Here is a 27,836-nt window from a genome sequence, read left to right on the forward strand (position 1 = left end):
ACCAATGAAAATGTATGTTCAGGTAATAACTCTTTATTAATGATGATCAAAACACTTAACAAGGCAACTTATTTGTCAGCTTTATTCCTGAAACATTCACCAACAGCCACAGCTAAAGACAGTTGCGAGCACCACTGAGTTTAACCATTCTATTGGAATGCTATTGTCATTCCAAAGACATACAAGCACAGGGAATTAAATGTAAAATATCAATGCAAGCTTGTGGCATAGTGTCTGCAGTACTGTATTTAGAAGTTAGAAAGCCATATTAAAATCCCCACTGAGCCATATCACTCTTAGCCTGACCTACCTCACAAGGTGGCTGTGAGAACAAAATGAGATGATCCTCATCTACACCATCTTGAGTGCCAGAGAAAAGAGGAGGGCTAGAAATAAGTAAATGAGATGCTCATCTTGTCGTCTAACATCAAAAAGTCAATGAGAGAACTTATAATGTTGGTTTAGTCTTTAAATGAATCACCCAATCATCGGTAACCGTTTTTGATGTGAGTTGCCCACAACTACTTTAATATGTTTTTAAAATGCAGTAAGTTAATAAACAGTTGCACCTTCTTTAAAAGGCTGCATTTTTTCCCTACCTATGCACGTTCAAGATTGTCCGCTATCGTGGGTGCAGATTTTAGCACATGAAGTCCTCGGTCACATCGTCACGATATTTGCCAATGCAAAGTTTAAGTGTTTGTTCTTGATACAGGTTGAAACAACAGAAGCATTCTGTCCTCTACATGTTCTATCCATTGTAAATAATGATACTGTGAATCCACAGTATCTCTCACAGCGTCTCTGGATCAGCTTCCAATTAATCTTTGCTTTTCTGGTTCAGGAAATATCTTACAACAGAAGAAACGTACATCTCGTGTCTTCTGGATGCCTGTTTCCTCTCTTACTAGTGTTTCTTTTTGAGGTAGAAAATTGTCTCGTACATTTAAACCGTTCCACATTTAACACCCCATCATTTGCAGCTCAGTCTCTTCAGTTGCGCTTGCTGTAAATGAAAGGAGAACGTAGTTGTTTGAGAACGGATCGACTGGAAAGGAGCAGTTCCAAAATAAAAATATAGCTAAGAGATACAACTCATGAGCATAGTGGAAACCTGCTGCAAACGGGGCATTACTGTTACACGATCTCCTCCAAACAGGGCCTATGTTTATACTACACCACCTCTCCGAAATCTGTACCAATTAAACCAAGACTTGTAATGGGGAGCCACTCATTCACTACCAAAGATCCCAGTGTCAAGTGTGTGCATTACATCTGCAGCAGCTTTGCAGATGCTGTTTCTCTTGATATTACTACTTCCTTTTCCAGATCTCTGGTGTCAGTTGTATGGAGAAAAGCCAGTCATGGGACGTGGAAAGGCAATGGAGTCGCCAGGAGGGGGAATGTAGGAGAGTCAGGCCAGCTCAGTATCGTTTATGCTAAGTGGCAATGGCTCTCCAGCCACTGCCCTTTTCCCAGCCCTATGGGCAGATGCCAAGGTTCACTGCAAAATAATTGCCAAACTTTGACTCCGGTTTGAAGCAATTCGGAAAAGATTAACTAAAAACCCCGGTTTGATGTATCAATTACTCAGGCTTTTTGGGAGGGGCACTGCAAAACACAGGATTTTTGCTGCAAAATGGCTGCAGAACTTTGGCACAGGTTTGGATGGGATCCTAAATTTTGGAGTTAATGAAGCTAAACCAGGGGGACCTTCTATATGCAAAGGAGAGGCTCTTTTCACTCAGCAAGGAAGTTGGTTCCCATCAGCCTCAGCCAAGATGGGCAGTAGTCAAGAATGGTGGAAGGTGTGGTTGTCCCATTCCCAGAAATCTGATCGGAAGCTCATAATGTTTTATAAAACTGAGCAGCGGGAGAGTTTGTGGTCTTGCCTTGCAACAAGAGGCAAAGGAAGCAGGACTGCAACATGTCAAAAGAGGAAGGGACTGTGGCTTTAAATGGACTGGGCGTGCCTCAGTAGCAGTGTACTTTGTTTTAGCAAGCAGAAGGTCCCAACATCTCTTGTTTTAAAAAAATTATCTGTAGGTGATGTGGAAGATCTCTAGCTGAGACACTGGAGAGCTGCTACCACCAGTTGGAAAAGAATTGTCTCCTGTCTAAGGCAACTTCTGACATTCCATGGAAAGGGATATGACAAGTTTGCTTGTTTGCACAAGGGCTCTGGCACAATGGGGCCTTTCTTCTCCGCAGGTGTTCTCAGCTGCCGCTGCTATAGTTGTAAAGCAAACAGCCTGCTGTGTTTGTCTATGTCTTTGCATGCTTGAAATCACCTGAAGATCTTTCAAGCCAAATAGATAGTGCAGTTTGCAGACAAGGTGCAGAGAAACTGAAGAAGGGTGGGGGGAGATTAAGTCTGAATACAGTGGTAACTCTGGTTAAGTACTTAATTCGTTCTGGAGGTCCGTTCTTAATCTGAAACTGTTCTTAACCTGAAGCACCACTTTAGCTAATGGGGTCTCCCGCCGCTGCTGGAGCATGATTTCTGTTCTCATTCTGAAGCAAAGTTCTTAACCCAAGGTAGTATTTCTGGGTTAGCAAAGTCTGTAACCTGAAGCGTATGTAACCTGAAGCATATGTAACCCAAGGTACTACTGTACTGCAGCACTGTTGCTGGTACAATCAAACCTCGGATCCCAAATGCCTCCATTTTGGAATGTTTCGGCTCCCAGGCGACGAAAACCTGGAAGTAAATGCTCCAGTTTTCAAACGTTTTTCGGAAGCCGAACATCCGACACAGCTTCCGCTTGAGTGCAGGAAGCTCCTGCAACCGATTGGAAGCCGTGCCTCAGTTGTCGAACATTTCGGAAGCCGAACGGATTATGTTCAACAACCGAGGTTTGACTGTACCATATACCCAGATTTACACTCAGGGCAGATTTTTTTTAATGTCCTACTTTCAGGGCACACTTTCCACATTGATTTGCCTGCTAAGGAATTCCTGCCTCCTGAAGAGGTGGGGAAGAATGTCACAGCTGTTTAATATACTGTTGCAGCTGTCTCGTGTGTAACTGTGCTTTGGCATTCAACTTGAGATCTCTGTGTAGATGAACATCCCTGGGTCCCGGTGTCCCTTAGACACATTCCAAGGGTGGTGCATTGTAAAAGATGTCCATCTTTTGCAAGTGTGTTTTAGGAGTCGAAGTATGCACATATGCAAGTTTCCTGGCATGCATTCAGCATTGTCTCTGAGTAGGATCAGAATTCAAATTATGCTGTTGCTGCTGCAGTGTGTAAAATGCCAGTGGCACTAGCTGCTTTAGCACTCATGCGCATGTATTTTTAAAGTTACAGATGTGCATTAAAGAAATATGCATGTGCTTCCCGGATTAATGTCCATGGAGCTAAACTCTTCTCAAGGGGAATGGAGAACTACAACTCTTGTAATTCCTGATCGCTGCTGTAATAATAAAATTTAAGGTTTTATATATATAATAAATGTTCATAAATGTACCAACCAAGCACGTACATAGATCAGCACAGGAAGACCGACCTGAAACCATTATGACTCCCAAACTGACCAAATGTTTTCTCTGCAAGGAGGGAGGGGGTAAAAGAGCCTTCCCATTGTCTCAGGAATTGGGAAATCACCATCTCAAAGGGTGACAGACTACCAGGAAAGGCAATCAGATTAGGCATTATCAGATAACCTGGCAGACGGGAAAAACAACAACATTCAAATTTCTGTTGTAGACCACCTTTTCTGTGATGTAGGTATGATGTTTGTGGGGGGTGGTCTTGGGTTACACCCCTTCTGTGATATATGTATGATGTATGGAGAGGTGGTCTTGAGCTCCAGAGCACGGAATTTAAATGTCTATATAAGGCCTTGGGCGCCATTGTTCAAGGTCCTCCTCCGTTCCTGTGTGTGAGGGGAGCACCCTGTTGCAACAGTTCAATAAAGATCAAGCTTACTAGCTGCTTTGCTTCTCAATATTCTCTGGCTGGTTATTTTCTCCTGCCAATAGGGAACCCATGTAAGGACTCTATATGGGCTCTTGGATATCGCATAAGGGGAAAGGGGCAGATTTTGTTTACAACACTGCTATGTTTGTTGGGGCTGATGGGAGCCGGACACCAACTACAGAGTCGCTGGCTTCCGATTCCTGCTGAAGAACAATGCTTGCAACTCGCAATAACAACAATTCAACAAAGCATCCTCCAAAGAGACAACAATTTTCCGGGAATGGATAGCAACCCCCCAAAAAATCAGGAGCTATCTCTGGCAAACATGGTCAGTTGGAGCAAGTGAAAGATTATTTGGTTCCATTACGTGCTGCTGCAAAGATTACCTTTGATCCGGTGCCTCTCCTTCTGAAACAGCTGCATTAATTTATTGCATAGCCACATGAGGCAGACTAGAATGGCAGACACACCTGTGAGGAAGGCAAAAATGACGGCTACGAAATGCAGGTCTTCATAGATAATCTCTGAAGGAAAAGGGGAGACAGACAACACAGTGGAAGTTGACAGGACGCTTGGAAAAGAAATCACAAGTCACTGAGGGGTGCCTCCAGATTATCACTATGCTGTGGGATAGATTCAGGTGCATGCCCTTTATTTAAAGGTAAAGGTACCCCTGCCCGTACGGGCCAGTCTTGACAGACTCTGGGGTTGTGCGCCCATCTCACTTAAGAGGCCAGGGGCCAGCGCTGTCCGGAGACACTTCCGGGTCACGTGGCCAGCGTGACATCGCTGCTCTGGCCAGAGCCAGAGCCAGAGCCAGAGCCGCACACGGAAACGCCGTTTACCTTCCCACCAGTAAGCGGTCCCTATTTATCTACTTGCACCCGAAGGTGCTTTCGAACTGCTAGGTTGGCAGGCGCTGGGACCGAGCAGCGGGAGCGCACCCCGCCGCAGGGATTCAAACCGCCGACCTTTCGATCGGCAAGCCCTAGACGCTGAGGCTTTAACCCACAGCGCCACCTGCGTCCCCTATGCCCTTTATTTAGGTTTGCACAATTAAAGGGGTTTAACGTTTTCTGTCGCCCCAGCACAACAAATGCACTTTGAAAAGGAAAAAAACCATAACACCTTTTGCAGCTAGGAAAGTGACAGTGAACTGCACTGGGAAGTGTGGGGTGAACACATGATTAATGGGAGGATGTGTAATCAAGCAAATCAGGAGGAATGTTCCTTGTTGAATTAGCTCCCCACAAACAAATGCTCAGTAAATATCAGATGCCATTTAACCACGGCATAAGCTTTGTGCGACATCACCTTGCTGACAAAGGCCCGTATAGTTAAAGCTATGGTTTTCCCAGTAGTGATGTATGGAAGTGAGAGCTGGACCATAAAGAAGGCTGATCGCCGAAGAATTGATGCTTTTGAATTATGGTGCTGGAGGAGACTCTTGAGAGTCCCATGGACTGCAAGAAGATCAAACCTATCCATTCCGAAGGAAATCAGCCCTGAGTGCTCACTGGAAGGACAGATTGTGAAGCTGAGGCTCCAGTACTTTGGCCACCTCATGAGAAGAGAAGACTCCCTGGAAAGGACCCTGATGTTGGGAAAGATGGATGGCACAAGGAGAAGGGGACGACAGAGGACGAGATGGCTGGACAGTGTTCTTGAAGCTACCAGCATGAGTTTGAGCAAACTGCGGGAGGCAGTGGAAGACAGGAGTGCCTGGCGTGCTCTGGTCCATGGGGTCACAAAGAGTCGGACGGACACGACTAAACGACTAAACAACAACAATAAGCTTTGTGCAATCAAATCAGGATGAATGCTGAATAAACAGGTTGTCTGGCAGGATCCCAGATCAGCCTTGTTTTCTGCCAAGCCCTCATTGCTTTTTGATCTCTCTGTTTCCAAATTTCCCCACTGCCGCTGCCATCAATCACCCTTGTGACTTATCTGGAGTTTGCTCTATCTATCCAATAGAGCAGGGATGTCCAACAGGTAGATTGTGATCTACTGGTAGATCACTGGATGTCTGTGGTAGATCACTGGCAGATCACTGGCTTGCCCCAAAGAAGCTCAACAACGTTGCCCTACTCTTCTCTTCTAAAAAACAGGGCTTTCCTCCTCCTTTAAAAAAAGCTTAACAACTTACCCCCAAGTAGATTGCAGTCTCCTGGGAGCTGGCCTCCCCTGCAGTAGAGCAATGATATAGAAATGAGCTGTATCTGTTTTGGGGTCTTGGTGGAGGTGGGCAGTCAAAGCAATTGCATTTTGAAATATTTCCCTGTGCAAATAGAAAGTGCTCACCATCCCATGCTCATTGTTTACTTTCAGGGAGGAGTTGGGGATTGATATGTGGGAAGCATTCAGAAACGGGGCCATAAACCTGTCACTGGTTACTCTCCCCCAGGACTTTACATTCTGTTGCCATGGTCTGACTTAGATCCTGGCTGCATCTCACTTTCATTGAAGTCTCCCTCAGCAACGAGAAAGGCAAAGGCACACAAACACAGAGAGAAGGAAAAGCCACTGACCGCCATCCTCTATCTATTGAAAACCTGATCTTTATCAGGTTTTTAATTCTCTATTTCCCATTACGTGTTTGTCCTGCTGTAATGCCTTAGGGTTCCAGGATCAGGATAACAAGAGGTAGAACGGCAATCCCATTGAATCAAAGAATATACATCTATTCATCCAATAAACCTTTAAAACAACAACAGCACACATTTAGCAAATGATCCATAATGGCATTTGACAATGACCCTGGACCACTGCTGGTAATTTGGTGGCAATGAATTTGCTAGATAAATATCCGTTCATTTATTAGTCAGATGGCAGCTTCTTGGCACATTCTCAGACATTTACCTGAACAGGTGAATGATCTATCTGTGGGCATTGTGTTCCTGAGCTCCCCCACAGGGAAGGTCTGCAAGAGGCTTCTAACTCATATTCACCTGGATGTGTGAAAAAACACCTTGTGGTGACCAGGGACCTTCCCTGCTTTTGGGTGGCAAGGCAGGAGGTAAAATAAAGAAGGGAAACCTTTGCCACAGTCTTAAAAGTTTGCCTGAAAACTCTCCAACTATCACCTTCCCATTTCTGCATGAGCCAAGCATTCCTATGAAATTGTGGGATGGGGATATTCAGCCCAGCTTTAGCTCCCAACTCCTGCCGAAGAGCGAGTTGCGAGCAGTCGGCCCTAGAGAAAATATTAAATCCTCTGATTTCATACCATAAACATTCAACAGGATGGTGCCATAGATGGTGATCCCAAACTCTTCCCTCACCGTGACTAAGTAATAACCAGTATCTCTGATATCGACATTCAGCAGCTGAAGAGAACCGTTGTCATAAATCTTCACTCTGTCTATGTAGCCGCTGGATATGTTGGCGTAGCTTCGCGGTTTCCACTCGGCAATTTTGGACGTGCCCCTGGGTGACGTGTGGGTCCACTTGATGATGGGGGAGCCCCCAAAGGTGTGCGCAACGGACAGCAAAACGTTCTGCGCCACCGTGGTGTTCACGTTGGGTTGTGAGACCAGCAACGATGCTTCTCCTCCTTGGGCTGGGAAAAGAAAGCAAAGGGGGAAGTCGTCCTTTTTTTAGGTGCTGGGTTGGCCTTGTCTGTGTTGAGCTAAAAGGTAAAGGGGCCCCTGACCATTAGGTCCAGTCATGGCCGACTCTGGGGTTGCGGCGCTCATCTCGCTTTATTGGCCGAGGGAGCCGGCGTACAGCTTCTGGGTCATGTGGCCAGCATGACTAAGCCGCTTCTGGCGAACCAGAGCAGCGCACGGAAATGCCATTTACCTTCCCGCTGGAGTGGTACCTATTTATCTACTTGCACTTTGATGTGCTTTCGAACTGCTAGGTTGGCAGGAGCAGGGACCGAGGAATGGGAGCTCACCCCATCGCAGGGATTCAAACCACCAACCTTCTGATCAGCAAGTCCTAGGCTCTGTGGTTTAACCCACAGCGCCACCCGCATCCCAGGTTGAGCTAGTGTGGCATATAAACAATGCTTAGAGCATTGTCTCCCAAACTTGGGTCTCCAGCTGATTTTGGACTACAGTTCCCACCATCCCTGACCACTGGTCCTACTAGCTAGGGATGATGGGAGTTGTAGTTCAAAAAAAAAAAAAAAAAAGCTGAAGACCCAGGTTTGGGAAACCCTGGTTTACAGCATTCATCTAGGACCAGGGAGTCCAGGATTCGAATCCCCACTCAACCACAAAGCTCTCTGGGTGATTTTGGGCTGGTCACTACCTCTCAGCCTAACCTCTTGGGGTTGTTGTGGGGATTGAATGAGGAGGGGGAGACACATGTGTGCTGCCTGGAGTGAAAGGTGGGATATAAATGCAATAAATAAAAATAAATTTGGTTGTGAGGAGGCCAGCTATTCAGTGTCACTCGGGATGGACAAATCCGTTACATTTGGTTTCTCTCTAGGTCTATTTTTGCTACTGTACACCTTAAGCTCTCGCAAGTCCACATCAGTTTGCTTTTTATTATTTTAAAGAGACCCTTATGAAACTCATTGGCATTTTAGTGCAACTTCTCCCAACGCACACATTTCTGTATGCAATTTTGCGTTATATAATGCGTTTTCGTACATTATCTCCTCCAATACGGTACATTTTTGTACACATTGCTTGGCTGGAAAATTGCATTGCAAAGGTCAGAGATGTTTGTGGCCCTGTTTCAGTTTGGGTATTGCATCAGAAAGTTAGAACTTGAGAAGATTCTGCTGGATCAAGCTAATGACCCATCTTGTCCAGCATCCTGTTCTCACATCAGATACCACAGAAGGTAATCTGCAAGCAGGGCATGAGCACAAAAACACTCTGCCCACCTGGGATTCCCAGCAACCAGCGTTCAGAAACATGACTGCCATTCAGAGCAGGCAGCGGGCTTGATCAGTCTTCCCCAACCAGATACCTTCCGGATAATTTTGGACTACAAATCCCATCGTCCCTGACTATCTTTTTTTTTTTTAACAATTTTTTTTATTAACAATTTCAACATAACAAATCATCAGTACAAATCATCTCCATTATTCCCCCCTTTTCCCCTCCCACCTCCCCAACAAACCCTCCCTCCCCCCCCCCCGAGAATTCCCTCAGCTCCTCTCTCTGATTTCTCAACTCATATTGTTCTCTGCATATTGTAAAATTGTATACATCCTTATATTATCTATCCACTATCTTAACCCAATAAATTTGTGTATGTTTATTCAAAACCTGCCAAGGAATCCAGTTCATTTTGTTGTCTTTCTAAATAGATTGTAAAAAGGTTCCCATTCTTCTTTAAAGTCACAGTTGTCCTCATCTCGCAATTTACATGTCAGTTTTGCCAGTTCTGCATAGTTCATCAATTTCTCTTGCCACTGTTCTTTTGCCATCCTTTCTTCCATCCTTGTGCTATCAAGACTCTTGCCGCCATTGTAGCATACATAAATAAATTCTTTATTTTTCTTGGCAGGTCTTGTCCTACAATCCCTAACAAAAATGCTTCTGGGTTTTTTTTACAAATGTCATTTTGAACATTTTCTTCAACTCATTGTATATCATTTCCCAATTTTTAAAAATTTCTCTGCATTCCCACCACATATGGTAAAAGGTCCCTTCCTTTTCTTTACATTTCCAACATAGATTTGACCCCCATTGTCCCTGACTATCAACCATGCTGGCTGGGGCTGTCAGGAGGCTGAGATAGATGAACGCAGATGGCCCCAGTATAAGGCAGTTCCCTATGTTTCTAAGTGATGAATACACCTGTGTGCTTCAGCCTCAAACAGGGCATTTTGCTGCTTGAGGTGGGGAATTACATACAGATGTTGACCAGACTGGCGGTGGGATTTTACTGTACATCAAAACTGGCAATGGGACAGCACCTTCCACCACCTTAGAATCCTATAATTGTGAAGTTGGAAGGGACCCACATAGGTCATCTTGTCCAACCCCCTGCAATGCAGGATTTTTTTTTTACCAGGGTGGGACTTGAACCCACAACCATGTGATTAAGAGTCTCATGCTCTACCAACTTGAACAAAATATTGGGGTGGGGGAGATAAGCCCCGCCCTGTATATGTTATCATATGAGGCACACCATTTGAATGGAAATGCCCATCTGCTTGGGGGGGGCAGCTTGCTCAAATATTTTAGGGGGGAGGGACCTCAGACCCTAGAAGTGGTCTCCTATGTACAACCACACCTGAGGACAGCAAGCTAGCTGGTCCATAGGACAGGCCATGCGGCACAAATTGATCTGTTCTCCAGCGCATCGCCCCTGCTGCCTGCCTTCAGCATCTGCCGCCTGAAGCACTTGCCTCACTCTGTCCAATGATAGGGGCAACCAGAGCCTCAAATGACTGGTTGGGTACTGTGGTTGGGTACACATACAACCATGTATACCTACATACAGTGGTACCTCGGGTTACAGATGCTTCAGGTTACAGATGCTTCAGGTTAAAGACCCCGCTAACCCAGAAATAGTAACTCGGGTTAAGAACTTTGCTTTAGGAAGAGAACAGAAATCGCGCGGCGGTGGCAGGAGGCCCAATTAGCTAAAGTGGTACCTCAGGTTAAGAACAGTTTCAGGTTAAGAACGGGCCTCCAGAACAAATTAAGTTCTTAACCTGAAGTACCACTGTACATGGTATGGAAAATATGTAATATATGGACTCCAGATGCCCAAAGGAATAACTCTAGTGTGCAGAGAGATTGTGTGTGTGTGTGTGTGTGTGTGTGTGTGAGAGAGAGAGAGAGAGAGAGAGAGAGAGAGAGAGAGAGCACCAGGCTGTGTTCCTTTTCAGGCCAAGCCCAAATACCTTAAGTGAAAAAAACCCCAGAGAATAGCTCAGTCAGTGGAGCGTGAGACTCTTAATCTCAGGGTCATGGATTCAAGCCTCACATTGGGCGAAAGATTCCTGGGGGTTGGGCTAGATGATCCTCGTGGTCCCTTCCAACTCTGCAACTCTGTGATTCTATTATTCTAAATCTAAGCAACCTGCCATGCCTGCTTTGGCCCACAGCCCAGCAAATGCCTACACTTCGCCACAAAGGAAGAAGGGAGCCGAAGGCAAAGAAGATGGAGGAAGACAATTTATTAGGCTAAAGTCCCCCCCCCCTCTAGCAGTGCTGGGCTTTAGGAGCTGCAAGCTTAGTTGGGGATTATTAGCAAAAGGCACTAATCTGTTTAATTTATACGCGGCCCTTCTTTCCCGCAAACAACAGAAGCAACTTCGAAAGGTCTTAAAAAAACAATTCCATACAGATGCATCTCGAACCACACAAACACACACCACACAAGGAGGCAGCAGGGATGGAAGTGATGAGACTGTTTAGGAAAGGAACACACAAGGAACATGCTGGAAACCAGGAGGAGAGCAGAGGGCTCTGATGCTCAGATCCTGCACAAGGGTTTCCCACAAGCATCTATCTGGCCACTGTGGGACCATGTTCATGGGCTCTTCTGGATCAGAGCAATGACCCTATCTAGCCCAGTACGCCATTCTCACAGTGGCCAAGAAGATGACGCCTGTGGCAAACCAACGTTTTCCATTTTTTGAGGGAAATTCCCTTATGCCGAATAGGATTCCTCACAAGAAAAGGGAAAAGTTGACACCTATGCGCAGGACCCAAGCTCAACAATGCACCTGGCACCACAACCTGGTCTGGCGGCGGAAAGAAGTGTGGGGACTGCGAGGAGCCCAAAGCACTTACTCGGCAGAGCCCAGCCAGCCGTCAGGCAGAGGATGGCGACTGCTAGCCGTACGTCTTGTCTGCAGCTCTGCAGACAGCCAAGAGGCCTCATCAGAAGAAGGGAAACGTTTGCCGGCCTTCATTTAATCCAGTGTCTGGAGAACCGCATGTCAGAATCCAGATTGGGGTGTGCGTGTGTGTCTTGTCCGTTCCACACCCTGTTCTTCTCTTCCATCCCTTCTCTTGCAAGCCAGCAAACAATCGGATACCCGAGGGGCTGTGTGGTGTCAGTCTCTGCAGGTTCCCTCAGGTTTCACTGCGTTCCCTCAGACGCAGAGCCTTCCCTCGGAAAACCCACACCGAACTGTGAGGTGAAGCCTGGCTCTTTGCCTCGGCTCTCACGCCCTTAAAATAAATAAATATCTAACCCTCCCTCCGATATTGATTTAGGATGCAATTGGCGGAGAACAGGAGCAGCACGCAGTGTAATGTTCCTTTCAGGAAATGAGCCACTCAGCCGGCTCTGCCGCATGACAAGCGGATGAATAATTCCTCTGGTTTCTGTTCTGCCTGTTACACTGCACTGAGCCGCGCTTGCTTCTGAGGGAAACGCTAAACTGAGCCGGACTTCAGCCATAACAGCCATAGGGTCATATGCAGCTCAGAGTAGACCCACTGGAATGAATGAATGATGAAGAAGAAGAAGAGGAGGAGTTTGGATTTGATATCCCGCTTTATCACTACCCGAAGGAGTCTCAGAGCGGCTAACATTCTCCTTTCCCTTCCTCACCCACAACAAACACTCTGTGAGGTGAGTGGGGCTGAGAGACTTCAGAGAAGTGTGACTGGCCCAAGGTCACCCAGCAGCTGCATGTGGAGGAGCGGGGAAGCGAACCTGGTTCACCAGATTACGAGTCTACTGCTCTTAACCACTACACCACACTGGTGAGCACAACTAAGTTAGGCCCATTAATTTCAGTAGGTCTAATTTCAGGGAGTAGGAGTGTTTTGGGTGCTCAGGGACCCCTGGTGTGGGACACGTCATCAGCGGCAGAGGAAGCCGCTCGAGCACCTGAGGTGGCGCGCCCAGGGGTGGGGCAAGCCGCCCATAGGGGCAGGGCACATCACGGGGCCTCCAGAGTCTGCCTTCCTCCTCCCACTCAGCCGCCCTACAGCTGGGGGGAAGGCAGCGGGCGGACCGTTTGGGCAGCGTGGAGCCTGTGCACATCCACGCCACCCCGTCTCTCCCAGGAGAAAAGCGTGGCTCGGGCACGCTGCAGGCCCTGTGGTGAGTGCCGCCCGGCATTTTGTCACCCCCCTCAGTGGTGGCACCCAGGGCAGAACGCGCCCACCGCACCCCCTTCCTCTGCCCCTGCACATCATGCTCCCCTTAGAAGCTCTTAGAAGCTGTCAGCATGCGACTGTGGGCACGTGGCTGGCTAAACCAGGTGAGAGGTGCTGATGGGTGAATTAGGGAGCATGCAAAGACAGCTCCACCAGATTGAGTGGATGGGACCAATGGGAACTTTTTTGTTCTGACACTGAGGCCCTCCTCTGAGGGTCTTCTGGCTGTTCCCTCACTGAGAGAAGCAAAGTTGCAGGCAACCAGGCAGAGGGCCTTCTCGGTGGTGGCACCCTCCCAGCGGAACACCCTCCCTTGAGTTGTCAAGGAGATAAAGAACTATACAATTTAATGTATTTTTAATCTTTGCTGGAAGCTGCCCAGAGTGGCTGGGGAGACCCAGCCAGATGGGCGGGGTACAAATAATAAATTATTATTATTACAACTTTTAGAAGACATCTAAAGGCAGCCCTGTATCAGGAAGTTTTTAACGTTTGATGTTTTACTATGTTTTACATATGCTGTAAGCCTCCAAGAGTAGCTGGTGAAACCCAGCCAGATGGGCAGGGTATAAATAATAACATTATCATCATCATCATCATCATCACCATCATTGAAAAGGTGAATAAGAGTTGACACAACAGAAGTGTAAAATGTTATACACTTGTTATACACCCATGGAAAGAGTGGGTAGTGAAAAGCTTTAGACCTAAATGTTGGAAGATCAAAGAAAGTACTTCTTCATGCAGCGCATAGTTAAACTATAGAACTCGCTTCCATGGGATGCAGTGATGGCCACCACATTGGATGGATTAAAAAGAGGATTGGACAAGTTCATGGTGGACAAGGCTATCCATGGCTACCGGCCAGGACGGCTGTGTTCTACCTCCACTTTCAGAGGCATAAATGTGTCTGAATAGCAGTTGCTAGAAATGGCAGGAGGGGAGAGGGTTCATGCGCTGAGGTCCTGTTTGTGAGCTTCCCACAGGCAACTGGTCAGCCACTGTGAGAATAGGATGCTGGACTGGGTGGGCCATTGGCCTCATCCGGCTGCCTCTTCTTATGTTTTTAAGAAAGAGGGGTGGCCCTACCCTCTGCTACCACACACCTCCCAACACATTGCCCCCAAGGGAATGTGGTGCTCAAGTCTCAACAGACAAAATGTTGCCCATCTCTGCTGTGAAATCTGAACTTAGATTGCTGATTAAGAGCCATAGTTTTCAAAGGGCCCTTTTCCTTTGCATGACTGCCTTTGTAAACAGAGATCCATCTTTCAAGATCACTCTGAGTGCAGTTTTCCTGCAGTCTCTTGTGGTTTTTCAAGTTCCTATAAAGAGTGGGACCTAAAGTCATTAATAATGGAACAAAAAGGCATTTACAAAAAGGCTTAGCAGGAGCTGCAACACTCCTGCTGTTTCTTTTCATCTCTCTTCAAATGGTGTGGTGGCAATTTTAGGATGCTTTAGGTTAGAAGTATCTATCTGTGGGAGATTTGAAATCAAACCTAACAATGCTAGTTAGTATGCGAAAGTGTTACGGATCACAGAGTTCTAAATTGTTAGAGAAGGTTCAGTGGTGTTGCATCTCCTCTACTCCTGAGAGGAAGTAAGGCTCATTTCCTGTTCCGTTTCTCTCTCTCTCTCTCTCTCTCTCTCTCTCTCTCTCTCTCTTTCTCTCTCTCTCTCTCTCTCTCTCTCCCCTCCCTCTCTCTCTCTCTCTCTCTCTCTTGCTGCAAGTGACAGAGGCAGACATGCCTAGGGTTGTTATACGTCCGCATCTTTGCAGACATTACTGGGATTTCAAAGGCAAGTCAATTGAAAAATAACATTTTTTTTGTCATTTTTGTTAAAAAAAATTTCAGTAGTTGCCTCAACATTCTTTGATGTATTTTTTCCACTAAGAACATTTACCTGCATTTTCTTATTACTGATAAGAACAATGCACAACTGTAAGTAAAGTATATTTTAAACTTACTTCATTGTGTAGTCTGTTTCTCGGCAGGAGGGGTAAAGGGAGCCAGTTGCCTGAAGTAGTTGGAATGCATTAAAAGAAGGTTTAAAAGCATCTTCTTATGTTTCACTAAACCTGCCTAACAGTGGGATTTAAAGTACGCTACTGGGGCTCTTTATGCGCAATACCTACATTTGTTAAAACAGGCACCAGCCATTTTTCTTTTGTTTGTTAACCCACATATGTGGGTGTGTAGAGGATTAGATATAACTGATCTATCCTCTTCCCTATACCCAGCATATTATTTACCTTAAGGGAATCCCTTTCCGTGTTAACTTGTTTTCTGAAGAGCCTCTTGCATTTCAGCAAAAGATTGTGGGGAACATTTTAGGGTATACAGTTAGTTAACTACAGACTTATAACACTGATATACACTGCCTAGCTTCCAGGCTGAGTTAGAGTTTTCATTTGAAGCTTGAGTTAATGTAGACATTGAAGTAAAGCATGAGGGGTTGAGAGAGGCTTCCTCAACCTTGGGCCTTCAGATGTTTTGAGACTACAATTCCCATCATCCCTGACCCCTGGTCCTGCTAGCTAGGGATCATGGGAGTTGTAGGCCAAAAAACATCTGGAGGGCCGAAGCTGAGGAAGCCTGCCACAGGGCTTTAAAAGGAGACCGTGAAAATAATTTCTTATATTTGCTTTCAGAGTCTTCAGATCCAACAGATTTTTCAGATGGACAAGCCTCCACAACTTGTGAACGGAAATATGTACCTTCTGAAATTAGCATTGCAAAATTTTAATTTCAGTGGGTACAGAATGATGGCTGACTGTTGCATGTTGGGGGCTTATTAGTCACTTTACACAAGTGCCTCAGAGTGGCTTACAAATAACAGTTAAAAACACGGCAAAATATATGAAAGACAACATAATTAGAGGCGCAATATGAGGTGATCAAACCATCAAAGCAGGTCTTGTTTTAGATCATGCGTTTTATTAATACAAAAAGAAAATCAAGTTTTTGAAGGAAGATCCATCAAGTCCAGTATCTGGAAATCACAAACAGAAGGCACTGAGGCAACTGACCTCTCTTATTATTTGTGCTGAGCAACTGCTATTTAGAAACTGGAGTCACTTTCACACCATTCATTTAAACAGTTTGTTAAGGGTGCTGAGAGTTGTTGGGAGATTCCTGTTCCTTTTCTCAGAGCTACAAATCTCAGAGTTCCCTGTGAAGAGGCATTGACTGTTAAGCCACTCTGGGAATTGTAGCTTTGTGGAGCTCCTCCTGCTCTCCCTCCTTGGGGATCTTTAAAATGTCAACCCTCCAGGCAACACCTTCAAATAGAGGACCATCCTCTGTAAATTAGGACACATGCTCCATTCCTACCATTGATGGTACTGTTGATAAAGGATGCATTTCAGAATTGGAATTCCACCCCCCATTACACAGAGGGCTACAAATTTGGCAAAAGTAACCAATCAATTAAGACACTCTATACAACTAAATGATATAATAATAATAATAATAATAATAATAATAATAATAATAACAACAATAAATAAAAAATAAAATTATGTCCCGCCCTCCCCAGCCGAAGCTGGGCTCAGAGCGGCTAACAGCAATAAAAGTAACACAGCATTCTAAAATCAGTATTCTAAAATCAATTCAAAGTCAAATGGCAACCACTGGGCCAGAGTTCTACGAGGATCAGCAAAGGAGGGGGTCAGACTGTGCCTTGTGGAAAGATGTCAAGTCCCGCAGGACCCTAGTCTCTTGTGGCAGAGCGTTCCACCAGATCAGGGCCACAGCCAAAAAAGCCCTGGCTCTGGTTGAGGCCAGCCTAACATCCCTGTGGCTTGGGACCTCTAAAATGTTTTTATTTGAAGACTGTAAAGTCCTCCGTGGGACATACCAGGAGAGGCGGTCCTGTAGGTACGAGGGTCCTAGGCTGTATAGGGCTTTAAAGGTTAAAACCAGCAGCTTAAACCTGATCCTGTACTCCACCGGGAGCCAGCGCAGCTGGTATAGCACCGGGTGAATGTGATCCCGCAGCAAGGACCCCGTAAGGAGTCTCACCGCAGCATTCTGCACCCACTGAATTTCTGTAGCTGCAGCACCAATTAAAGGGCTTCAAAGGCTTCATGTTTTCCAAAAAGAGCCCAGACATTGGATTAACAGGACTAGGAAAAAAGAAAGGTGTTGGAGGTTGTGCCACAATGGGAGAGGGCCCTTTGCTGTGACTATGGACTTCAATAACAACAACAATAAATCACAACATGGAAGATGACCTCATTCAAAGAGCTAAGGATCCTTCAAGAAGGATCATGGGTAAAATACCAATGCAATTTGTCTCCCATTTGCTCAAAACTCTGTTCTGGCACAGGCATCTCTTTTACGCCTCTGGGGTAAGGAAATGACCACCCTGTCAGCTCGCACGATCTTACAGACGTCCCATCTGCGGGGAAGGACGTTGGCCTTAAATAGAAAGGCGGACAGATGCGAGACAGAGACGATGGTCAGCAGAGATACCAGCATGGTGAACAGCTTAAATGGGAACAGCTGGACATAGGCCCCGTCAACCAGAGAGCATCCTGGGTAATGGATGACTGGGGGGATGTTCAGGGCGGGCTCCCCCGCCAAGAGGCGCAGGAGGAGGCCCAAGACGAAGCCGGCGGCGGAGCCGTAAGTGTTGGTGTTGCGAATGAAGAGGACGCAGCAGAGCTGGGGGAAGAGGAGAGCGTAGACGAGTTCTCCACTCAGGAACCAGAGGTCATAAATGGAATGGGCGTAGAAAGCTAGACCTGCGGACATCATCCCAAAGATCACCATGGACATTCTCATCGCCCATAGCACTTCTTCCTCTGACGCCTGGAAATAAAGAAATAGGTGTTTTATTATTTGTTTAGGTGCTATTACATTTCTATGCCGCTGTGGAGGTAACGCTCCGCTTGTGCTGAGGCACACCTTGCACCTGGCAGGCAACAGCGTGCCCAGGGGCCTTGCGCCCACGCTCCCTGAACTTGTGCCTCTTGGCTAGCAAACAGGGGGTTTCCCCTGACCGTTTGTCTTCTCGCAGATTTGGTCACTCGACATAACGCTTGGCTGGAGCATGACCAGGGACGCAGTTGTAATCAAGTACAGTGCTACCTCAGGTTAAGTACTTACCGTATTTTTTGCACCACAACACTCACTTTTTTCCTCCTAGAAAGTAAGGGGAAATGTCTGTGCGTGTTATGGAGGGAATGCCTACGGGTGGCATGCCTACGGATTTTCCTCCTCTAAAAACTACGTGCGTGTTATGGTCGGGTGCGTGTTATAGAGCGAAAAATACGGTAATTCGTTCCGGAGGTCCGTACTTAACCTGAAACTGTTCTTAACCTGAAGCGCCACTTTAGCTAATGGGGCCTCCTGCTGCCGCCGTGCCACCGGAGCATGATTTTTGTTCTCATCCTGAAGCAAAGTTCTTAACCTGAAGCACTATTTCTGTGTTAGCAGAGTCTGTAACCTGAAGTGTATGTAACCTGAGGTACCACTGTATCGGGGAACATTTTAGGGAAACACCTGCTAACACGTGTATTTGATAACGCTGGAAATGTGCTTAGATGGAAATACGTCATGTTCAGAGTGGTTTCACTACTGATTCCAATTGTTGACTTCTGCTAATAAAAAGAGGCTCTGCGAAGCTTGCTCTTCAGATTGCTCATGCACAGCTCCCTGTATCCAACCTCCTGTCGTCCTCCATTATTCTTACAGCCGCCTTTCCTCCAAGGAATTCAAGATGGCGTGCATGACTCTCCTCCTCTCCATTTTACACGTACAACAACCCTTTGAGGTAGGCTGGGGGCCAACACGCGGCAACTGGGCCGCCCAGGTCACCCCAGGGAGTTTCATAGATGAGTTCAGGTGGTCTGCTAGGTCCTAAGTCTGACACAACTACACTAAGCTGGGTAACTTTTACCAATATCACTTATTATTACAGTGGTACCTCGAGTTACAAACGCCTCAGGTTACAAACGCTTCAGGTTACAAACTCCGCTAACCTGGAAGAGTTACCTCCAGTTGAGAACTTTGCCCCAGGATGAGAATAGAAATTGTGTGCTAGTGGTGCAGCAGCAGCAGGAGGCCCCATTAGCAAAAGCCCGCCTCTCGTTAAGAACAGTTTCAAGTTAAGAACGGACCTCCGGAACAAATTAAGTTCGTAACTAGAGGTACCACTGTACTATTATTTAATTTGTCTTTCTGGGATTTGGGGTGGCCTTGAACCCTGTTGTTCCTAGAACCCCTTAAATTAAGAATTTTATTTCGTTTTAAAAGAAAGGTCCCTGCGATATTCTTTCTGGTAAAGTCAACTGCTTACCGCAAACCCCAAGAGCCGTTTTAGCTAATGCGATAATAAGATGAGGAGCCTTGCAATATATTTTACGAAATGTTACAAATCTATTTCCTGGGATCATTCTGAGTGGCGTAACTCTGTGTAACTACTGGCTTCCTATCTTTAAATTTTATTATGTTCCAATGCATATTTCTGTTGTGGCCTTTCAAGTTTCTCTCTTCTTACAGAGAGAACCTAGATTTGGCCTTGCATTTACCATTCAGTTTCTTTCGTTTTTTTAATACAAATATCATGGGGTGGGGGGGGGGAGGGACAATTGACAGCATCAGAGCAGACATGGAGAAAGGATTTAACCTTTTCCTCCCCAGGTGCGGGGAAATCATGCTTCTAATTTACATTAGGAGGAAATTCCTGCTTTATTTTGTTTACGTTTATTTCATTAAAATGTATGCACTGCTTGAGTGTATTAAAAAACAACAACCCTCAAAGCAATTTATGAAAGGAATAAAACAATGAAACTATTTGTAAAAACAGTTGCAAGCAACAATTAAATCAGCGTAGAGATTTTAAACGCAGTGTAAGGTAGTCTTTGTGTGAGTATATTGTATTCAATTATGGGGTATCAGAGTTTTTAGGGGCTAACCAGGTTGGGATAGTTGGGATAGCAGGCTTGTTGGTTTTTGAATGTCTGATGTAGATTTTTTTCAATTTCGTTGTTCTGTATAGGACAATGACAATAAAGATTATCGTATCGTAAAATCCATGATAAACTAAAAACAGATTAAAATATGAATCAACATTCTACATATCTGGGTGGGCTTGTCAAAACAAAACAAATTTTTTAGCAGGCACCAAAAACAATATAGTGAAGACACTTGCGTCCCCCATAGACCTCCCTCCGCCCGCTGGTGTCGATATTATTCGCAACAACTCACATTTTTCCTGAAGACTTTCCTGTATATGTTGTGAGCAAACAAGGTACCAGCAGAGAGCAAGGCAGAATCGCCCGAAGACATCACGGCAGCAGCCAGGGCGCCCAAGCCACCAAGGGCGACATACGTTGGGCACAGATGGTAGAGAACCAGCGGGAGAATAAGGGCAGACTCTCCTCTGTCGTTGGGACTGGGGAGGCCATAGGCAGTCTGATTCCAGTCTTAGAAAGGAAACAGAGAAGCATCATGTATGTTAAAAGGTTTGATCATATTTCAGGGTGAGGGTTAACACATGCAAAGGAACAGGAAGTCTTCCCTATCACTTTTTCCAACGGGTAGAGTAGGCTAGGTTAGGAACAGCGTATCGTTGAATGAAATTGGCTGTCCCTAAAATTCATCACACCCAAGGCGGCAACTTCTTTCTCCCCAGAAGAGTCAGGGAGGATTCGCGATCCTCCGGGTGGTGTTATGGAGCGTGCTAATCTTACCTGTGGAAGCAGCAACAGCCCCAATGACAACAGAAGGGATGGCCATGATGAAGCACCCCAGTCCAGAAAGGTAGGAGATGAGCCTTCCTTCGTTTGGAGAAGAAGCCGAGAGAATGCGCTGGAAATAGATTTGCCACGGGATACTCCCAAGAACCTGGAAGAGAAGCAGAAGGTTATGAACATATCGGTCAGCCTCCCATCACATACAGGCAGCTCCAAAGTCACTTCAGGCAATGAAATCCAAGTGCTGTTAGGCCTTGTGGCCTTCCGTTCCAACTGAGTCTTGTTTGAGAGACAAAGGGCTCACTCCCAATTTTGCTGTGGTTCCAAGTGGTTTCCCTCTTGCCTTGTTTCTTCCCAAGGGAAAACCCTTAGTAATCTATTCAGCAATAAATGGCAATCTCATACCCTCCAACATTCCTCAGGTGAAAGTAGGGACATTTCTGACTCCCGAACAACTGACCCTCCTTGACCACCACCCCATTTTTTGGTCCGTCTCCCCTGCAAAGCATATCCTATCAGAAGAAGGGCCAGTGCTACCACAACTTCACAAATGGGACGCAACACAAACAACCCTCCACCGTCCTGAGGGGAAAAAAACTTAATCCTGATTTTATTTACAAAAAAAAAACCACAGAAATAAATGTTAGAAAGGGGCAAGACTAGCCTGAGGGCCAAATCTTTAATTCCCCTACTCACTGTGGACCAAACTCGAGCAAAGAGCAGGGCAGTTCAAAGTTATCAGCATAACCAGTAATGGGGGCATTACAGGAAGCCGCTTGGAAATCCATTCTCAGATGTGGTAAAGGGACCCCTGACCATTAGGTCCAGTTGTGACCGACTTTGGGGTTGCGGCGCTCATCTCGCTTTATTGGCCGAGGGAGCTGGCGTACAGCTTCCAGGTCATGTGGCCAGCATGACTAAGCCACTTCTGGCGAACCAGAGCAGCACACAGAAATGCTGTTTACCTTCCCGCCGGAGCAGTACCTATTTATCTACTTGCACTTTGATGTGCTTTTGAACTGCTAGATTGGCAGGAGCAGGGACCGAGCAACAGGAGCTCACCCTGTCACGGGACTTCGAACCACCAACCTTCTGATCGGCAAGTCCTAGGCTCTGTGGTTTAACCCACAGATGGGACTCAGATTCAAATTGCACCTGTGAACGGGTGTTTTTCCTCTGCAGACATGGTATACATTTCCCCAGCTCATCCAATACAGCTATTTCTACAGTTTGGCCAGAATGAAATAAAAACAGCAAGCACCACCAGCTTGCCCTCCATCTGCCTTGGGAGCAGTTCTTACCAAATATAAGAAGTCATCGAGCCACCTTCCAAGATACTGCACTTCCATTTTTCCAATCCAAGATGCTTGGAAGACGTCGTGCCCAGCAGTGTAGGAAATGCTTTTCGCTGCAGGGTTCATGAGGGCGAAGGGGATACAAACCCACTTGAGGTAAAAAGAGAAACATCAGAATTATTTCCCCACCAGGTTCCCACAAGGACACCAGCCTTGAGTTCTGGTTTGCAAAATATGCTGCCCACAAGTGAAAAGAGGAAAGTAAAATAAAATATCCACTCCTGCTCGCCAAAATCCATCAAACAGAGGACACAGGTGAGTGATGGGTCGATAGCTGTCACCCACAGACAATATTTGATCTTACAAGCAGCTGGTTGCTGATGATTACTATAGAGAACTGGCTCCAGTGTGCTTATAGAAGCTCCTGCTCACACCTGAAGCTCCAGCTCCAAACATGTAGAGAGAGCACTCATTAAATTTGATGGTGGTCAGATTCACTGCAGGCAAAGATTATCCCCAGACTCATAATTTTGTCCTAGCATTTTGTACCCATCACAGCCTCACAGAGACTGAGACTAAGCCCCATGTGTGTAGAATACGGTTATGGTTTTTTTAAAAAATCACAAAAGCATTTCAAGTGAGTAGTAAAATAACAATATTAGGACTTACCAGGCTGACTGTTATAAAGATCAGCTGTATTACATCTGTATATGCAACCGAGTACAGGCCACCTAATAAAGTATAGATTATAACCGTGCATGCAGAGATAACAATGACTAAAATACCATGGATATCCAAAATGACCTGCATGGTTGCACCTGTGGAAAAGAGGACAATGTTAAGCTACAGCATGAAATTTAATGCTACGCGATTTCCCTTACATCATTATATTAGTGTGCAACACAAGTGACAGAATTGCTCCTTAACAGTGGCGTAGCGTGGGGGGTGCAGGGGGGGCCGGCCGCACCGGGCGCAACATCTGGGGGTTAGGGAAATCCACAGGTTAGGGGGCACAAATCCACGGGTTAGGGGGTGCAAATCCATGGGTTAGGGGGCGTAAATTACTTGCCTTGCCCCGGGTGCTGATAACCCACGCTACGCCACTGCTCCTTAAGAGATACAAGCATTAACATAGGGAGAGATGATCTTCTAGACTAGATGTTTCCCCCCCAGCCAGATGCCCTCCAGTTGTTACTAGTCTACAGTTCCAATCATTGGACTGTGATCATTGACCACACCATCTGGGGCTGATGGCCTTTGAACCCCAAAACATCTGGAGTGCCAGAAGTTGGGAAAGGCTGCTGTAGGCATTATGAACATTCCCAGATGTGGAGTTCAGTTCTGATTATTCCTCAGGGCGGGTATGAAGTAGGGTTGTTGCAGGACATGGCTGAGGAGGGGTTGTGGCCTGGGGAGAATGCCAAGGGCCAGAGAGAGAGAGAGAGAGAGAGAGATCTAGAGGGCCACATTGGGCTGCCTGGTCTGAGGTTCCCCATCCGATTTAGGGCAAATCACTCCATCTACTTTTCCCCAGCCGTAGACATTTGAATTGGATGAAGTGGAAATGTGGGCTGCACGGACTCATGGGCCGTAATTAAAGCAGTTCCTACTTTACTGAAGCAAGCCTTCAGCCCTTAAGACAAGCAAGAGATGTTTAGTTACCTAAGGAAGCAAGAATAGCGGCAAACCAGAATATGTCCCCTATCAACGATGGAATAAACATGAGGCTTGCCATCACATTCCCATATGTTTCTTGGAGTGGATCCATCATTGTCACGTACTTCTTCGATCTCATTGGATTGACAAAGAAGAGCCCACCTGTTAAAAAGCAGTTGTATTGCAATTATTATTGTCATCTGGGCGGAAGCAATGTTTTTAGATACCCAAAATTTCCCCTGAGGAGCTAAAAGTGGCAGACATGGTTCCTCTTTCCCATTTCATCCTTAACAACAATCCTGTAGTCTGAGAGAAGGTGACTGGTCTGAGATCACCTAGCAAGTTTCCATAGCTGAGTGGAGGTTTGAACCGGGGTCTCCTCACACCTGGACCAGCACTCTGACCTGGGAATAGTCATCACAGTGACCTTCAGAGATGGCTGGATGGCAATCTGCTGGGTTGCTAGGTCATGTGACTGAGCTGAAAGGAGTTTGAAATAGGGGGTGTCTCCTCCTCTGCCCTGCCTCTGCCACACCCCTGGAGCACCTCTTTTGGGGGATTTCCCTGGCTTCAGCTTCACAGGATCAGAGATGGAGGGTTTGCACTGAAATATTCATCGCTGACCCAAGATAGGGAAATTTAGTCCAGATTCAGCCCAAGATCCACCTATCCAGAAATCCCCTCATCCCAGCGGATCTTGTGTTTGGATTGCTCCTTGAGAGACTTTTCGTATGTGCGACAAGGGCAGTTTGTGAGGAAACAATGTGAACCAAAGTCAGACTTCTGCATTCCCCTTGAACGAGGCTCTCATCATTTCCAGTACTGATTTTTATTGGATGGAATACACTGGTACCTCGGGTTACGTACGCTTCAGGTTACAGACTCCACTAACCCAGAAATACTACCTCAGGTTAAGAACTTTACCTCAGGATGAGAACAGAAATTGCATGGCAGCAGCGGGAGGCCCCATTAGCTAAAGTGGTGCTTCAGTTAAGAACAGTTTCAGGTTAAGAACGGACCTCTGGAATGAATTAAGTACTTAACCCGAGGTACCACCGTAGTTACATATTTAAGCTTTTTTGAAAACTTTACCAATAAGGAGAGACAGAGCAAATCCTGCTGGGGCTTGGACCCACACGAGTCCTCTTGAAGGCAGGTAGACAATTTCAGCAGTGCCATTGATATATGCTCCTCCAACCCACGTGGCTGAAAGAAAGCAGGAAAAACACACTTAAACTTGGAAATTCTCTCAAAATGGACATTCCAGCTAAAAATAAATTCTGTGCTGTGCTGCCTTTAGCTCCAATTCCTATAAGCCCCTGAATAAGGGAAGGACCATGTCTCAGTGATAGAATATTTACATTGCATTTAGGACATCTCACGTCTCAATCCCTTGCATTGAAAACCTCTACCTCAATATTTTCTTTCAGACTGATGAGAGGTTTTATTTATTGATTGACTTTGGAAAAGAAGTGGCATACATAGCACCTTTGGTTGGTTGGACAATATTAGGATCAAAATATTTTAAAATTAAGGAAACTCTTGACACAATTAAGTTAGTTAGAAAGATATGGAAAATAATGCCAAATAAAAAACCAGATTTGATCCACGCTAAATTGACTTTGTGGGGGAATCCCATTTTTAAAACTGGGAAAAAGATGGCATGCATGGAAAAATTGGATGGAAGCGGCATAATGACTTTGGATCAACCGATAGATGAGGAAGACGAATTTTATACGTTAAGTGTTTTAAGAGATAATTATCACCTGTCAGATGCATTCCAATAGCAATATCTGCAGCTACAATGCCTTTTGACAAAGAACAAGACCCCCATCTCTCCCCTCCTTCTATTTTCCCCCAATCGCAAGAGGTCCATGACAAAAATGTCTCTCGCTACATGTAAACCAACTGCAAAAAAGACTCTATGAATTGAAAGTGCAGGCAAAGGATGTATCATATTTTTCCGTCTATAAGACGCCCCCATGTATAAGATGCCCCCTATTTTGGGGGACTCAGATTTAAGAAAATGGGGGGAGATGGGCCCCATGTATAAGACGCCCCTAATTTTTGACATTATTTTTAGGGGTGAAAACTAGTCTTATACATGGAAAAATATGGTACTTTCCCCTGTTTGTGTTTCATAGCACAATAAAATCTTTAATAAAAACTAAAATTAAATATACCAGTGTTTGCATTGGCTGCTTTTTCAGCCTCTGAGACACCAGAGGTATTAGAACAGCTGTCCAAATCTTTTGAAACAAAAAACCCGGCAATTACTTTTTATAGATATTTGTTATTAATAAATAAGTTTGATATGCAGACTGTAAGAAACAACTGGAAAAAAAGATTTGGATGTTCCTATAGACCAGGTAGACAGTGTGACAGTGTTTTAGCTTCCATAGCAAAGACATGGATGGATCTTAAACTAAGGCTTACACAACAGAAAATAATATTTAGAATCTATTGGACTCCATTAGTTTTGCATAGAAAAGGACTGTCGAATGCAGCTCCTTGTTGGAGGATAATGCCTCTTGGAAACATGGTGTTCTTACAGTGTCCTGTTCCCGCAAAATTTTGGGTGAAAGTGTTGAACTGTGTAAATACAACTGTATGGAAAAACTTAAAATATTCAGAGGGAAATATTCTTTTGAATTATACACGTATTATATGGAAGTTGACAAGTGGACAGAAATGGATTCTATGTGTTCTAAGTATGCCCAAAAGACTGATATTGATGAACTGGAAAAACAAAAATCTGGCCCTCTTTAATCAATGGATTGAAGACTTGACAGCACTCACAACATATGAACGGATTGCTTATAGATGCAGGCTTTGTTTGGAAAAATATATTGATATTTGGAGCAAGTGTATACAGAATATAGCAGGTTATTAATAATCATATATGCATATAAGATATATATATATATAATTTTGTATAACTGAATAACTTTAAAATATTAATTAATAAAAAAAACTTTGGAAAAGAAGTGCTTTAAAATAAAATAAAAACTGCTATATTAGTCTATATTGCACCTTCTTCTTTCTTTTCCCCCACTTTATTTTGTATAACTGGGGGAAAAACTTTAAAATATAAATAAATAAATAACCTTGGGAAAGAAGTGCTTTAAAATCAATCTGCTGCAAAAAAAAAAAACTTCTAGACCTAAGACTCAGATGCAGTAGTTCAGTGGTAGAATACTCCCTTTGCATTCAAAAGGTCTCAGGTTTCATCTCCAACATCTCCCCATTAACGCTGGGAAAGACCACGGACACAAAAACGTACACACAAACACGAAAACTCTGACTTTCCCCTTCTGAATTTTGGCATAACCACCCAGCCACATTTCTGGACCCTGCCTAGATATCAGGTTAGTTCCTTTTAAAAACTGGCGATCCTGTGTCATTACAAAGCCCATCTATAACATCATGATGCCTCACACCATGAGTCATTAGAATTGTAAGTTGGAAGGGACCCCAAAGGTTTTATAATCCAACCCCTGGCAATGCAGCAATCTCAACTAAAGCATCCATGACAGATGGCCATCCAACCTCTGCTTAGAAACCTCCAAGGAAGGAGAGTCCACAACCTCCTTGGTTTTTGGGAAATTGGTACTTACCGGTAGCAGTGAACAGTCCAAGGCAAAACCCCATTTTCCTGTTTCCCACCATGGCCACTTCACTGGGCTTCCTGCTTTTCAGCTTCTTGGTTTTCCAGGAAGCCCATATTCCAGTTGCTAAAGTAACAACATAAAAGGCAACTAGGGCCACCAAGCCGCTTGTGCTCAAAGCCATCTCCTCCAGCTATCAGGAGCTGTGAGTTTCCGGCAGTGGAGCCAAGTTCAAGCAGCAAAACGCCTGTGTCTTGTCGGACGAACCTTCTGCAAACTCTTCCACTGGCGAACTGTTGCTATCTGAAGGACTAACTTGGGGTGTGCACAAAGTGGGAGCAGAGCAGTTTATGACGTTGGAATAGGACCCCGCCTATCTCTCTCTCAACAGACTAAACAATCTCTGCTTGTGTGTCCTTAAATACCAGGGGAAAATGAGAGATTAATGGAACAAACAAAAAAGATCCAGCATTGTGGATACCAAGTGAAGTCTTGGAGCAGTGGTTCTTAAAGGGCATTGCACATCACACTGGATGGCAAGCGTGGCAGGAAGATTCAAGGACAATCGGATAAACTTTTAAACATGTCAGTGTACAGCACAGAA

The 27,836-nt window shown here is 45.3% G+C and overlaps 2 protein-coding genes across 3 annotated transcripts; both read right to left on the reverse strand.

Annotated features, from left to right (window-relative positions):
- Positions 1–17: 17 nt before the first annotated feature.
- Positions 18–12,065, reverse strand: VSTM5 (V-set and transmembrane domain containing 5). Of its 2 annotated transcripts, none has more exons than XM_079974216.1 (4): positions 11,643–12,065; positions 7,154–7,486; positions 4,311–4,394; positions 18–1,006 (listed from the first exon to the last, which is right to left on the reverse strand). In XM_079974216.1, the coding sequence occupies exons 1-4, from the start codon at positions 11,731–11,733 to the stop codon at positions 963–965; spliced, it is 552 nt and encodes a 183-aa protein (XP_079830342.1). In that variant the 5' UTR covers positions 11,734–12,065; the 3' UTR covers positions 18–962. The 2 variants fall into 2 exon arrangements, with proteins under 2 accessions (XP_079830342.1, XP_079830341.1); XM_079974215.1 differs by having other exon boundaries at positions 4,311–4,448; positions 11,643–12,062.
- Positions 12,066–17,075: 5,010 nt separating this feature from the next.
- LOC307214812 (high-affinity choline transporter 1-like) lies at positions 17,076–27,416 on the reverse strand (the record flags this gene model as incomplete). Its single annotated transcript, XM_079973834.1, has 8 exons — positions 17,076–17,785; positions 20,186–20,403; positions 20,671–20,824; positions 21,975–22,118; positions 22,638–22,786; positions 23,631–23,786; positions 24,717–24,830; positions 27,242–27,416. The coding sequence occupies 8 exons, from the start codon at positions 27,414–27,416 to the stop codon at positions 17,279–17,281; spliced, it is 1,617 nt and encodes a 538-aa protein (XP_079829960.1). The 3' UTR covers positions 17,076–17,278.
- Between the last annotated feature and the right edge of the window lie 420 nt (positions 27,417–27,836).

The sequence above is a fragment of the Podarcis cretensis genome, assembly GCF_951804945.1.
Source record: "Podarcis cretensis genome assembly, chromosome: 4".
Classification (NCBI taxonomy): Eukaryota; Metazoa; Chordata; class Lepidosauria; order Squamata; family Lacertidae; genus Podarcis; species Podarcis cretensis.